At 45.2% G+C, this 15,375-nt stretch overlaps 1 protein-coding gene across 6 annotated transcripts in view; it reads left to right on the forward strand.

Annotated features, from left to right (window-relative positions):
* LOC125294379 (AP2-associated protein kinase 1-like) overlaps positions 1–15,375 on the forward strand; it is a 45,765-nt gene that overhangs the window by 12,540 nt on the left and 17,850 nt on the right. For 5 of the 6 annotated variants that reach the window (XM_048243055.1, XM_048243056.1, XM_048243057.1 and 2 more), the window contains exons 3-14: positions 5,101–5,203; positions 5,572–5,714; positions 6,843–6,964; positions 7,687–7,768; positions 8,284–8,416; positions 8,711–8,814; positions 9,452–9,531; positions 9,758–9,915; positions 11,154–11,350; positions 13,048–13,332; positions 14,304–14,485; positions 15,171–15,367. In XM_048243055.1, the coding sequence (XP_048099012.1) occupies positions 5,101–5,203; positions 5,572–5,714; positions 6,843–6,964; positions 7,687–7,768; positions 8,284–8,416; positions 8,711–8,814; positions 9,452–9,531; positions 9,758–9,915; positions 11,154–11,350; positions 13,048–13,332; positions 14,304–14,485; positions 15,171–15,367 (1,786 nt within the window). The remainder of the gene's footprint in view (positions 1–5,100; positions 5,204–5,571; positions 5,715–6,842; positions 6,965–7,686; positions 7,769–8,283; positions 8,417–8,710; positions 8,815–9,451; positions 9,532–9,757; positions 9,916–11,153; positions 11,351–13,047; positions 13,333–14,303; positions 14,486–15,170; positions 15,368–15,375) is intronic. The other variant, XM_048243058.1, reaches the window with a different exon arrangement.

Consider the following 15,375-nt stretch of genomic DNA (forward strand, 5'->3'; position numbering starts at 1 on the left):
CTGTTCCGCAAGTCTGTCCTGATATATACACCGAGAGTGAATGAAGTTTAGATTATTTTATAGTTTTGTGTAATATGGATGGGATTTGAGCGCGGAGCGCTTTTTAATTTAGAGGCCGGAGCGGCCGCTCTGTTCTGCTCCGATACCGCTCACACGAGTCTGAGGCTTGCCCAAACCCACCCAGAATTCATGTCTTCCTAATAAAACCAAGAATTTCAAAGATATTGGCATAGTAGCCTAAGTTCTTTGATGGGGATGGAGTTAGCTAAATAATTTAGAAAGCATACGCGTAGCCACAGGTGGGCCTGGACGGGCCTAGGCCCATCTATTTGTCAGTCTTGCCCATCCGATTAGAGGGTTTTCCTTCGTTTACACTCACCATCTTAAAAAGACGCGCAAGTCAACACTGCGCTTCGCTCAGGTGGCTGTTTACTCGGCCGCTCCTCCGCTCAAATTCACGTCAGGTTGCTCCGCTCAATTTTGCTCCCTGCTCCACTTAAAAATCATCCCACTGCAGTGAAATCACTCCATGCTCCCTCCAATTTAAAAGAGGGAGAAATAATCTACAAACCGAATTGTCACCTTAAACAGAAAACTTAAATCCCAAAGAACTAAGAGCAACGGCAATATGTCACTCAGAAAATTTATTTTAAAAGATAGTGCAACACCGATAGTGCAACAACAAACACGCTTGGCAACGTTAATACACATAAGACTAAAACTAAAGGGATCAGTGGAATTAATTGCCTAAAGAATACAGGCTAATCATCCCAGTTTTACTTTAGCCTTCTACTTGATATGAAGCATATTCAAATTGCTCACGTTTTTTTCTTTGCTCTCCGTAGCACACATGTTTCCGCGAAATGTGTCCGCTTAGATTACAAAATTAATCTTTACTCACTGAAACTGTGTCACCACATGGTTATTCTTGCGCTACAAAGTTAATATCTAGTTGTTTTGTAGGAATAGTAGCCTACACTTGTATGATCAGTTTCCTTTAGCGTAGCCAGAAATGTTCAAATGGGTGGGCACAGAAAAAACGGGTGGGCAAAGCGAATTTGACTGAACATAAGAGAGGCCTAGATTAGATACACCATACAAACATTAATCATAGGCATGTTATATTTATGACATAAAAGAGGAATTTATTGAACACATTTGATCACCGCTGACAAATTCGGCAGAAACATTTTCAACTGGACCAAAACAATGCATGAATGTAGCTTCTGCGCGTCACATGAAACACAATTGAGACAATAGATTGACCATACTGGACAACTGCAAAGCCTTATCATAGGCATATTATATTCATGACATGAAAAGTGGAACTTATAGAACGAAAATGACAAATTACTCAATCAGCTAAACATTTTAAACTTGCGCAAAACTGATGAACCCAGCATCGGTGCGTCGCATAAATTAAAACACAAATTGAAGCAACAACTTGACCATTGGACAATCCTACCACAAAACCTTTCCATAGGCCTGAAACGTTTATGACATAAAAAGTGGAATATGAACGCTTTTCATCACACCTGACAATTAAACGGAGTTGTGGCTATTCGTGATTTTTTTTACTGATTCTTGAGAGTGAGGAGCGGGATATTTGCACCGCTCAGCTCCGTTAACTAGCTCTGATTCGGAGGCATATCACATATGTAAAGATTATAAAATCTGATTATTTTTTTATTCATGGCATGTTTCTTATTATTTTTAATGTGTTCTGCGGAGAAGGGAGACAGGACAGAGTAACATGGTGGACTACTTTTTTTTTGAAGACGTAGTTAAGGTGGCAGGCCTGTTTAGCCAAGGCGGCCGCCTTGACTGCAAAGTGCTGCGGGGAACCCTGCATGTGACTGTCTGTGAAATGTGATCTCTGCTCAAGACATTCAGGCAGCATGACCAGAAAAGTATGTTATTTGAATTTGTGTGATGTTAAATTGCTTTGAGGTGAGACTTGTAGATTGAAAGTCAATGGAATTCAGATAGAATACATTTGATTGGTCTGTCCGCGTCACCGATGTGTCTCTTTGCCCATAGTGGAAATTAAGGAATGTCTGCAATCCATGAATAACAACATTAGTAGATCATATCAAACCATCCAAGACCTTTAAACCAACACCAAACCACCTGCACACATTGGGGTAACATTTACTACACTTCATTTTTCCATCCTTCTTCACAAAGATTTTCAGAATTCAAAATTGCACCAACCTTAAAACATGTGATGATGCACCAGTAAACATGTTGCAAGGGCACATACTATACACACTCTACAATATTCTCAGTCATCTCCCAGCTGGAATTAAGTCTAGGCTTGGAAGCCCAACAGGGACACAACAATCTCTTTGTGCAGTACCAGAGCAGAAGGGACTATATATCTTTGGCATCAGTAGACTGGCTGACGCTCACTTTATGTGGTCAGACTCCTTTGTCTTTCAGTGTCTGACACTCTGTCACATGAGCAATGTTGTCATGGATTTGATTTTAATTAGAACTAACAATGAGAAAAAGAAAAAATCTGAACCATGTGTGAATGAATGTCACAAGGAAGTGGGAGCTGATTTGGTGTTTACATTCTGTGACCTCCCAGATGCATACTTTTTGTTTAGATAAAGTAAGAGTCAGCCTTGTATTTGAAAAACAGTTTTGTGCCCCAACTGGTAAAACAAGAAGACAGAAGGTTAAAAAAGGTTACAGAAGGTTAAAAAAGGTTACAGAAGTCATTTTCCACAGACCCCAAACAAACTCTAACCATCCACAGTAATGTAGACCACTGATGAAGGCACCGCATGTCAAGTGATTAACTATTAGAAGTGTGTGTTTACCCAGTCTGTGGTAGTGAGAATGTTCACATCTTGGTAGAGGCGGCTGAGTGGCTTGTCTTAATGGTGTTGTATCTGTCAGACTGCCCATCTACAGATTAAGATGGTTAGACCAGATAACAACATTAACATGCCACAGCATTTCTCTCAAAGCCATAGCCAGCCTGCACAAAGATGAGGCTTGTGCTGCGGAAGGAAGGAAGATGCGGATAGAGTTCCACGCTTACAGAAGACCTGTTCTGGACAGAGAGCAGCACAGAAGGGGGGGTGGGGGTGGTCATGATGGAGAGAACACAGAATTGAGGAAAGGGTGAGAAATGTCGAGAGAGAGAGAGAGAGAGAGAGAGAAGGTGGTAAGAGAGAAAGTGAGAGAAGGGGGAGGAGAGGTGTTGAGAATAAATGAGAGGGTGATAGAGAGAGAGGGGAGAATGGCAAGGAAGCGGGTGAGCGAGAAGAAGATTGATGTGTGTGTGTGTGTGTGAGAGAGAGGGTGAGGGAGAGAGAGAGAAGACAGAGAGGGGAAAATGGCGAGGGCAGTGAGAGGGAAGAAGATTGATGTGTGTATGTAAGAGAGAGAGAGAGAGAGGGAGAGGGAGGAGAGGATTGGGTGTTGAGTCATTAGCTGCTGTCCCAGTGGGGGGCCCAACAGAAATAGTGCCTACTCGGCACTTGCGGCTGCCGCCCACTCCCCGTGTCCTAACTCGAGGTCATTAGCCGCAAACAGCCGCAGACGCAAACAGCTCCCACCGGAACATCACTGCAGGATGGTTGTGTGCAAATAACATTTCTGGTGTGTGTGTGTGTGTGTGTGTGTGTGTGTCAAAGTCAAAGTCAAAGTCAAAGTCAAAGTCAGCTTTATTGTCAATTTCTTCACATGTTCCAGACATACAAAGAGATCGAAATTACGTTTCTCACTATCCCACGGTGAAGACAAGACATATTTTACCAATTTAGGTCCACAGACAAACATAACATTCAAGTAAACAAAAAAGTAAGTAAATAAGTAAATAAGAGGGCACATATAATAATGAAAAAATAAGAGCAGCAAAATGTGGTTGAAATTGTGCATAGACAGTCAGTTAGTAAAAATACTAGTGCAAATTCAGGCCAATAAAAGGCTTGGGTAGTTCTGTTTGACCTAAGTAAGAAGAAAGTGGCATAGTGGTGCAAGTTATGTAAGAGCAGCAGAAGTGTTGTGTTTCAGGACAACAACACCAGTTGTAAAGTGTACAAGTGTGCAAGTGTGCAAGTGGAGTAGTGCAGGCGGCCATTTTGGGTCCAATGTCCAGGATGTTATGTAGCTGAGGGTGGAGGGGGAGAGGAGGGAGAGTTCAGCATCCCACGGCTTGGTGTATGAAGCTGTTGGTGAGTCTGGTAGTGGGGAGGGCAGGCTTCTGTACCTCTTCCCAGAGGGCAGTAGATCAAACAGATTGTGAGCGGGGTGACTTGCATCACTCACAATTTTGGTCAGCCTTCTTGGGGTGAGGTGGGTGGTGTAAATGTCCTTCAGGGGGGGAGTGAAGCACCAATAATCCTTCCAGCTGTGTTCACCGCGCGCTGCAGGGCTTTCCCTGTTGTATTCAGTGCAGCTTCCCCCCACACAGCGATACAGCTGGAGAGGATGCTCTCGATGGTGCCTCGGTAGAATGTGGTCATGATGGCTGGTGGAGCACTTGCTCGCCTGAGTTTCCAAGAGGAAGTACAGGCAGCTGAGCTCTCTTAGCCAGTGATGCAGTGTTGGTGGTCCAGGAGAGGTCTTCACTGATGTGCACCCCAGGAATTTGGTGCTGCTCGCTCTCTCCACCACAGCACCGTCGATGGTCAGTGGCAGGTGTTGGGTGTGACCTCCGAAGTCAACAACAATCTCTTTGGTCTTGCTGGACGCTCAGCAGGAGGTTGTTGTCCCTGCACCACGTGGTCAGATGGTTGACCTCCAACCTGTATTGAGTCTCGTGTGTGTGTGTGTGTGTGTGTGTGTAGTAAGTAAGATGGACTCCAAACGAGTTGCCAAATACTGTTCTGTGTCAGCAGTAATAGGTAGCCGGTTTGTCTGGAGAAGGCGGTGTTATCTCTACCCTTATTGTGCACACTTATTGCATTTGTTTGTATTGCCATGTGAAGCGTTACTGGCTCTTTGGGTATATCTCGATGCTGATGTGTTTTAATCGATATTAGTCATTCTAAATTAAATAATTGTGTGTGTGTGTGTGTGTGTGTGTGTGTGTGTGTGTGTGTGTGTGTGTGTGTGTGTGTGTGTGTGTGTGTGTGTGTTCAGAGGGACCTTGTGGGTCACAAGAACATTGTGGGCTTCCTGGACTCCAGTGTCACGGCCTCAGGTGGCGTGTGGGAGGTGCTGATCCTCATGGACTTTTGCCGTGGTAAGCCATCATCTTTCTTCACCTAATGTCTGTCTGTCTGTCTGTCCACCCTGCTCCCCCCTCTCTGTCTGTCTCTCCTTTGCTGTCTTCCTCTGGTTCTTCTCTTCAGCTCCCTGGTGCTCTGGTGCTTTGTTACTGATGGTCCCTCAGCTCCTAGTCTTGTCTCTGATCTTTCTAAAACTCTTGAGTTAGGTGTCATTAGGTGTGTGTGTGTGGGTTTTTAGCTTATATGCATTTGTTGTTGGAATGTGCATGCGCTTCAAAATGAACGTGAAAAAATATTGTGTCCACTTATATGTGTGATGCATGTGCCCATCTGCTTATGTGTGTGTGTGTGTGTGTGTGTATGTGTATGTGTGTCCTCGTAGGTGGGCAGGTGGTGAATCTGATGAACCAGCGTCTCCAGACCGGCTTCACAGAGCCAGAGGTCCTGCAGATATTCTGTGACACGTGTGAGGCCGTGTCGCGCCTGCACCAGTGCAAAACTCCCATCATCCACCGGGACCTGAAGGCACGAACCAAACACCCCCAAAGCCCCCCAACCCCCCACACACACACTTGCACATAAACATCCTTGCTTTGGAGAGCTCACAGCTACCCTTCTGCCAAAAGCGTAACCCCCTAGCGCCTCAATAATAGACTGAGTAAAACTGTCTGAGTAAAACCTAAAACCTCCATTTTTTTGCTCATGCATTCTCATTTGAGAAGCCAGTGGAGGATATGTTGGCTTGGCTTACATAAATCATACTCAAGCGATAGTACTTAGAATTCAGAGCACTGCTTGGCCTTGGTCAGGCTAGCCATTTCAAGGAAATGAATGACAAGGCACTGTTCAACCACCGTGTGGACGGCAGTCCTTCAGGGGCTCATGACCAAAGAGCTTGGCTTCTGAGAATTACACTCTGAAACTGACCGTATCCTATTTCACCCATATAAAACGGTCAATACATGGCTGTGTAGACTCTCTATATGAACATATGGGCCATATTTATGTTGTAAAAGCATTTGACCTGACAAAATCACAAGTGAGTCACGAGTCACAGTATTCTAATTTTGATACAGGCCGATTACTTCAAAAACCATAGAAAATATAATAAAAGAGACATTAATTTCCCTAAGAACGTAAAGTTACAAAAATCAAAATTCAAGAGGTGAAATCCTACCCGTACCTGTCTGTAACTTGTTTTTCAATTGGAAAAAGATGGTGGGGTCCTGGGAGGCCATAATTCACAATGCTGTATCTTGACAATGATTCGCAATATGACTTGGACCAGGATGTCGTTGTAAAGCTTACTGTGTCCTCTGTCCATAGATACCAAAATCTTAATTTTGAAATTCGGGTCACTGTGTCACTGCATTTCGCCAGATCAGGTCACATTTGGAATTTCAGTTCTACAACCAACTAGCTTGAAGGTAATGCTGAACTTCACCCAAAACAGTGCAGCATTTGAAGTTAATACTGAACTTCATCCAAAATAGTGCAGCATTTGACACTGTAATCACCTGTACTGAACATGGAGAGGTGGAGAGAGAATAGAGGAAAAGCTGGACTGGTATTTTGTGCTAATAACTAATAGTCTGTTGGACTCATTTCTAACTGGGTTCTCGTTGGTGTGATTCCCTCTCTGATCTCTGATAGGTGGAGAACATTCTACTGCATGACCGGGGCCACTACGTCCTCTGTGATTTTGGCAGCGCCACCAATCACTTCCAGAACCCGCAGGCAGAGGGTGTGCCAGCCGTCGAGGAGGAGATCAAAAAGTCAGTACCTTACAGAGAGGTCTCGTGCTTCATGCTATTCGGTTGATAAGACCGACGTCATGGGGCCCAACAGCTTTTTGGTCAAAAAACGTTTACTAGCGCAGCCAGACAGTTTTTGCAACTTATAAACCTTGTCACCATCACCTCCGTTTTATTGAGAGTAAAACAAAACCAGTTAACCTGAACAGAGCAATTACTATAGCTGTGCAGATACAATCATGATACAATCAAGGGTTACATGCAGGCTTCCGCGAAAAATAGGCTTTTATTAGGTTGAGGCAACAAGTGAGTAGTAGGACAATTTTCTTAAAGGCTACACTAAATAGCGGAAACAAATTGTTGTTTTTACTGTCTGTGGAGAAAACCGAGCGGCTTTGAAAGCCGTTGAACCTGGAAAAGGATTTATTAGGCTATTATTGCATCATCACTTAATAACTGAACTCTGACTTCCAACTGCGCTGTAGCACTGTCAATACCCATTAAAGACCAAGATCCACAATGTTTTTTAAGATCAGAAAAAAAAATAAGAAACAAACAATTAAAGGTCAAAACAATTTTACAACACCTGCTAACACTAACATACAGTAGTAACTTTTTTCAGGGTAAACATTTTGCATTATGATGACCTTGTTTACTTTCAGGAACCATCTGTTAATTGATATGTTAATAGCACTTTAGCAAAATAACATATCAACTATGTTGCCTTGTTTACTTGCGTGAAGGTACACAACCCTATCATACCGCGCACCTGAAATGGTCAACCTCTATGGCGGAAAGGTCATCACCACCAAGGCGGATATCTGGGTAAGTGGACAAGGGGGATTTGCCCCTCTGCCAGTGAATGCGATCTACACAGCTAGGCTCATGCACTCTACAGTCACCACTGTGATAAATGCTTTTATGACGGCGTGATATTTAATCGACTCAATATGCAATTGTTAAGATAGGCCAACTGTAAGAGCTGAGCGGTCATACATCATCCATATCATGCTGTAACCTTTTTTATGTTTGGACTAGTTTGCATAATTGCGATAGGCTCTTTGATTGGGCTCATAAATGACTTGGCCTTTAGTTGGCTTTTGATGTAAATAGGCCACCAACTGTTGTAGCAGTGATGGGTTGGTGTGACCTTCTTTTTATGTGTGTTTGTGTGTGGGTGTATGAATGTACTGTATGTGTGTGTATGTTTGTATATCTGTGTGTGTGTGTGCCTTTTTATATCTACCTGTTTGTTTGGTGTGTGTGCATGTGTGCCTATGTCTGCACAAATATTTTGTCTGTGTATCCACGTGTGTGTGTGTATGTGTGTGTGTGTGTAGGCCATGGGCTGCCTGCTGTATAAGCTGTGCTACTTCACGTTGCCATTTGGGGAGAGCCAGGTAGCCATCTGTGACGGCAGCTTCACCATCCCAGACAACTCGCGCTACTCACTGGACATGCACTGCCTCATCCGTAAGTCCACACACACACACACACACACACACACACACACGCTCATCTGAAAGAGAAAAGAGACAGCCTTAGTACATGCGTTCCCTTACTGTTGTTTTGGAGTCATTTTTACCAAATTTACCCTAACACACCATGTCTCTCCTCTCTCCACCCAATGCATCTCTCTCTCTCTCTCTCTCTCTCTCTCTCTCTCTCTCTCTCTCTCTCTCTCTCTCTCTCTCTCTCTCTCTCTCTCTCTCTCTCTCTCTCTCTCTCTCTCTCTCTTTCCCCTTCCCGCTGGGCTTTCCCCATCAGGATACATGTTGGAGCCTGACCCTGAAAAGAGACCGGATATATACCAGGTGTCCTACTTTGCCTTCAAGCTGGCCCGGCGGGAGTGTCCTGTTCAGAACGTGAATGTGAGTCTCTGGCTGCTGCTACCAGGCCCACCGTCCTCTGCTGCAACCACAACCATGTCACACCGCACAGAAGCTGAGCCAAACACAGCACAACTCCAACAACAGCCCATAAACATTGACACTCTCTCTCTTACACACATACAAACAAACACATGCACTTTCATATGTGTCATTTATCTAGTTGTAATGAGCTCACAGCTCACGTGGAAGCATTAAGTCTTGGCGATGGGGCATTGTGGGTGATTTTTTGTTTTGGGTCCCTTTGAATTCCTCGAGCCCCGGGCCTGGATGTTTTTGTATGTTTTATTCATCCGTCAGCCTCTTAGTAGAGGACGCAAACGGCTTGCATAATTACAGGGGAAGCAGAATGGCGTCGGCCTCTGCCAACTGGCACCCTTCCACAGCTCCCCCTCCTCCCCAACCCCGTAGTGAGGCGCTGATGGGCCCGTTTCAGTGTCCAGCATCCAGTCTCCTCAGACTCAAAGAACCACAGACAGGCTCCGGTTGGGGGGGGGTTAGCGTTCACTGATAGCCGCCGGGCCCATTAGGGAATGGCAGATAAATGCTGTGATCAAATGTCTAAAAGACGCTTTTTGTTTGGTGTGCGCTTGTCTAATTGCACTTCTCACCTTCTCAGAGTTCGCCCATTCCTGCAAAACTCCCTGAGCCAATCAAAGCCAGTGAAGCTGTCGCAAAGAAAAGCCAGACCAAAGCCAGGTCAGTGAAACAGGAGCAACTGATCTTTCCACTCCACTCCACTTTCCACTGAGCAACCGCACCATATCACTTCTAGAGCACATTACACTTCTCAATTCCTTATCAGTAAACCAGAAGCCAGAAACGAATTCAGTGACCATGAATGACCATAAAAGAACAACGTTTTGGGCCCAAATACTTAAGCACGCTTAATGCAGAAATGTATGCTTCTGTGTTCTCTCCACAGGCTCACAGACCCAGTCCCCACCATGGAGACCTCCATCGCCCCGCGCCAGCGCCCCAAAGCTGCCCAGGCTCAGCCAATCACGGGCATCCTGCCCATCCAGCCCGCCCTCACTCCTCGCAAACGGGCCAGTGCAGCACCTGGAACCACTCCATCCATCAGTAGGCTCCTCCTCCTCCTCCTCCTCCTCATCCTCTTCCTCTCTTTGTGCCCCCCCACCCCCACCTATTGCCTCTGCGGAGAGTTGGCACTGCCACACAATGGCCTCTGCTGTGGACACTGCAGGTGTCCAATGAAAAGCATAACTGTCTCTCAAGCTTGCTGATGGACACGCCCCTTTTCCTGCTCCTCTTTTTTCCCTTTTCCCTTTCCCCTTTTCCCCAATCTGTTACTCTCGACTTCCCCTTTCTCTCTCTCTCTCTCTCTCTCTCTCTCTCTCTCTCTCTCTCTCCTCCCTCCCTCTCTCTCTCCCCCTCTCTCTCTCTCTCTCTCTCTCTCTCTCTCTCTGTCTCTCTCTCTTTCTCTCCTCCCTGTCCTTCCTCTCTCTCTCTCCCTCTCTCTCTCCTCCCTGTCCTCCCTCTCTCTCCCTCTCTCTCCCTCTCTCTCTCTCTCTCCACCCTGTCCTCCATCTCTCTTTCTCTCTCCTTTCCTCCCTCCCTGCAGTCTCTCCCTGGGCCAGTCATGCATTATTGAACTATGTGGTCCTTCAGCTCAGCCAGATTAGTGATCCCAGCGGTGAAATTTGTCCACGTTTTAAAGAGCTCTTAAACACCCCTTAATGAGCTGGAGGTGTCTCAATCCCTCTCTGGGCTATCCTGACCTCAGCGTGTCAAAGACTGTAATGGTCAGGACCACCACATCAGATCCTCTCACCACTATAGAAGCTAATGAGCCTCGCACTGCACACGCAGGCTGCCCTCAGCTCATTTATTTTGTTAGACACAGGCCCTGTCCACGTTAAGCCACGTAATTATAAATACGCATGTTTGAGGTGAAAATTATCTCCGCCCACATTATTTAGAACACTGAAACGCCATAGAAGTGTTCGTTGTTGGTGGTGTTTGGAACACTAAATTTGATCCGTATCATGGCAACCGCACGTCATCGTATCTGAAATCTCTGCGTTTTCACTGAATACAGTACAGCGTGAAGCCGGAGTTTCCAATTTCTGCACCTCAAAGAGCGTTTTCAAAAAGTATTGTTTTAGGCGTCAGAATATGCCATTTTAGTGTGGACAGAAGGACCTTTATTTACCCAGCTTAGTGTGGACAGGGACACAGTCTTAACTGTATCTTATGTGCCACTACTTGGTAAAACTTCAAAGAAATAGATCAATTAAAAATAAATGACTTGTGCCTCAATCAGCATTTCAGGAGGTCTGTTTGTTTCATTTTCACAGGTGTGAACATCAACACAGCCCCACCCACTCCTGTTCTCCAATCGCAGAGGTCACAGCCACAGCAGGTGCCCGTCGCCTCGCAACAAGCCACTCCCATACCTGTACAGGCCACTCCCTCTCCACCACAGGCCACACCCCAGATGTTTGTCAAGCAGCCTCCGGCAGCCGCGTTCTTCTCTGCCCAGCAACAGCAGCAGGTAGAGTCTGTCAGTCCACATGGTCATGCTCACTGTTGTTCAAGTCCAAGTTCTGGAGAGAACATCATGCGTTCATTCCATTCCATGCGTTCATATATATATATATATATATATATATATATATATATGAAACAGAAATCAGGAATGGTCTACACTAGTGTAGATAATAATGTATATCTAATACCTGTCTGTAAATTCATGTTTGAGCACTATGTTGCAATTATTGTAAAGACATTAGTGAGTTTGCTGCATGCTGCCTACTCTGCACCTGCCTGTGTGTACTATTACTGTATATCATATCCATGCCTAAAGGGAAAGGTTACCTACAGAGTAAGTGTGTGCTGTCATACTTTGAAAATAAGTATATTATGCAATACCTTATAGTATTTTTAACATTTAACCTGAGCTATATAATGTATGGTGTCATCATCAAATGTTTGGAAAAGCACCACATAAAAAAATCACCCAGTTGGTTTGCCAGCTTCTATTTAGACTCTGCCAAGGGTTTGTGTTACTTAGCTCATCTTAGTAGGACACAATCCTCCATTCACTGAGCCTCTACAAGTAAATTAACATACTGGGAAAGCACCAGCAAGACCCCCATAAAGGCTCCATTCTATCCGTGCCATATATTGGCATTCAACATGCTCTTGTAGGACATGTACGCTAATTTTCGCTAATTGCATGTAGCAGCTAAATGAGTTCCAGCTCTGCTTTTATGGATTCTTTGCCAATCACACTCTATGTGACAAAAATTTGACATTTTAGTATTTAGGAACAAGTGTTACTTAAGTAAACTTAAGTAAACACCAAACAAATGAACAGTGTTGGCTGTGTCTTATCGCGTGTGACTTGTATTTGACCTGTGCAATGATACTGATCCAATGCCTTGAGCTTAGGCTACTCAAAAACTCATACGCCACACTCACCAACAGAGAGGTGTGCTAAGGGGCCAGAAAACATGTCTGCAAACAAGCAGCAGTGTCATCAAAAAATAATTTTCTGCACACTTAGATCCATGCAGATATCTTTTCATGAAAAGAAAGCCACGCTTTCAGAGGACCTTCATCCGGGCAATACAGAACTCCTGCTCTCCTACTGCCATTAGGAATGTGGCACGTATTCCTTGGCCAAGGAAAAATATGAACCCGTTGTTTTCAAGAGTTGTGGTTGCAATCCACATTCATGTTTTGTATATTTCGTCTTGTTTTGTTTGTTTTGGGATTTTTGTCTATGAATTATAAGGACCTAGTAATTCTGGTCTACTTAAATATATTACCATGTGACAAGCCAAACCAAACAATTCAGAGTACTTTAAAATGCAGTCCCTCATCATGAACAAATAAGGTGCAGGAGTGAAAGCAGGTCTGTGCCTGGTGTTGCCTAATCAGATCAGACGCTGAGACCTGCATGCCTGTTGGAACCACCTGAGCAGTGGCACAGCTCATTTAACCTGGGCCTGGCACAGCAGATCAATAGACCTTTTTCACAGCAGCCATTTTGACATGAAATAATAGGGCAAGCACAGGTGTAGCTAGATACGTCAATGAAGTCTCTGTTCAGTTTAATTGTAGTAGAATCAAAAACCTTTTAATTAATGTAATTTGTAACACCTGGGCCTGCCATTTATTTAATGTCAAAAATGGCAAAATCGCTGTGAAAAAGCTCCAAAGCTCCATATCTGTCACTCGTTGCAGTATCAGCAGGCGAGGAATCCTTTTGTGCAACCTCAGCAACAGCAGCTGCAGGCCTCTATGGCTCCGGCTCCTGCAGCCGTAGCTGCATCTACAGCTGTGTCTGCGTCTGCATCTGCGCAGCTCAGGGGGAAGCCTGTTGCTCCTGTGGCTCCCATGCAACATCAGCAGCAGCAGCAGCATCAGCATCAGCAGCCGCATCCACATCCATCATCAGCCCACACCGTCACCCCATCCCAAACCCAGACCCCCCTTCCCCTTCAACAGACAGACGACCTTGACCTTATGGTAAACCCAGAGCCCCTTCCTCCCTAAACCGAACCCCCCCCACTCACAAAAAGCCGCCGGCTTCGTCTGAACTCCTCACCTCACTCATCTCTTTGTTTTTCTGGAAATCTCTGTAGGCTTGAATATGGCATCTCGTTTTAATTGATTAAACAACCTAAAGTTATGGTTCTCACCCTTTCCCTGCAGAGTAAAGGGCTGTTCACACCAAGAGCGAGTATAATAGCGGCAAAAAAGTATCTCTCTAGCTAACATGAATGACAGCGTCCACACTTATACTGTAACGATAACAACATGAAAAAGAAAATAACTTTGGGATCACCGTCAGAACAATTGTCAGAAAAGCTGACAGCCAATCAGAATCAATCATATTTTAGGCATTACACTCATCAACACGATGAGAGACTTTCCTTATCGTTGGTCAGTGTGGACGTTCATATTAGTCACGTTTATATTATAGTCATCGTTCCTGGTGTGAACGGCCCTTAAGGAGCCCTCTTTACTACAGGACCAAATCAGTGGAATTCTTAATTAGTTGAACACAACTGATTAAATCATGAGAATTGTAATTACACTGATATAAATCAGGTGTGCTGGATGCAGGCACAGATCATCAAGGCTTCAGCAGCAGGATAGGATGGGTTTTTTGATTTACCTCCTTGCAGTTACAGTCAATACAAGCTTGTAAAATGGCAATCATTCCTGAGTGTCATGGCATTGTGATGCTGACTCATTACTGTCTCTGCTCATTATGAAAGGCTTTTTCTCTGTTACAAATCAATATTTAGGTGTGCTTGATATTTCCTTTCTCTCTTCTCTAGTGATTATGTTTGCTCTGTCTTGATGATTTTTAATTAGCCTCCACTTCTAGAAGTTTGCCTGAGTTACTGTTTCACTCGTGAGGGTGTGAGCGAGTGGCTGTTTCAACTCACTCACACTCTCCTTCTCTGCTCGTCCCCTCTCTTCCTCTGCAGGGGCGGGGGATGCATAAGGTGGGCTCTCTGACGCCCCCCTCCTCCCCAAAGTCGGCCCCCAAGTCCGGTCACCGACGCATCCTCAGTGACGTGACGCACAGCGCCGTGTTCGGCGTGCCGGTCAGCCACTCCACCCAGCTGCTGCAGGCGGCTGCTGCAGAGGCCAGCCTCAACAAGTCCAAGTGAGTGCCACTTTTATATACACATTCCCACATGTATTGTAGGTGTGTATATCCCCACACACACACACACACACACACACATTTACACACACTCACACACACAGACATTGCACACACAGACATGTGCTAAAAGTCTTTTCAGTCACATGCTACACTGCACCCCCTCTCACATATGCTGAATGCTGAACCCACAAAAAACACCTAAAAGCATCTCCATGTATTCCACCACAGCTATTTGTACCACTATCCCTTAATGTACCAATGTTTTATTTGTAATGTGCAATGAACAGCACACCTTCTAGCAGTTGGTTGGCCCAGGTTCAGTTAGGTGGGGATCGCATTAGCCAGCGGCAAGCGTAACGCAACGCTCAGGCTATCATAAGTTCTATCTAGTTCCTATGGTAACACAAACGGTTTGCCTTAACTGACAATTGAATACACTCGTAATGCGGTTTGAAAGTTGAACCAAGTTCAACGCTAGCGTTACCACGGTTCCGCTGCTAAACCATAGAAAAACAATAGGAAACCTGCCACTTGCCGCTGGCTAATGTGATCCCCGCCTTACCGAACCTACCGTTGCAAGTCTGTGTTTTTGATAAAAGAGTCTACTAAATACCAGTCAACTTTAACTGTAACATTCGCTTCATGTGGCCTTAATGTGTGTGTGTGTGTTCATGTTCTCCAGGTCAGCTAGCACCACCCCCTCAGGCTCCCCGCGCTCCTCCCAGCAGAGTGTGTACCAGCCTGCAGATGGCAGTGCCCCTTCTGCCCCCTCCGCTGCCCCGGGGGCCCAGTCCTCCTGGAACCCCTTCGGGGACGACAACTTCTCCAAACTCACTGCAGAGGAGCTTCTCAACAAGGACTTTGCCAAGCTTGCTGACGGTACGCCT

This window comes from Alosa alosa, chromosome 5 (genome assembly GCF_017589495.1).
Source record: "Alosa alosa isolate M-15738 ecotype Scorff River chromosome 5, AALO_Geno_1.1, whole genome shotgun sequence".
Taxonomy (NCBI): domain Eukaryota; kingdom Metazoa; phylum Chordata; class Actinopteri; order Clupeiformes; family Clupeidae; genus Alosa; species Alosa alosa.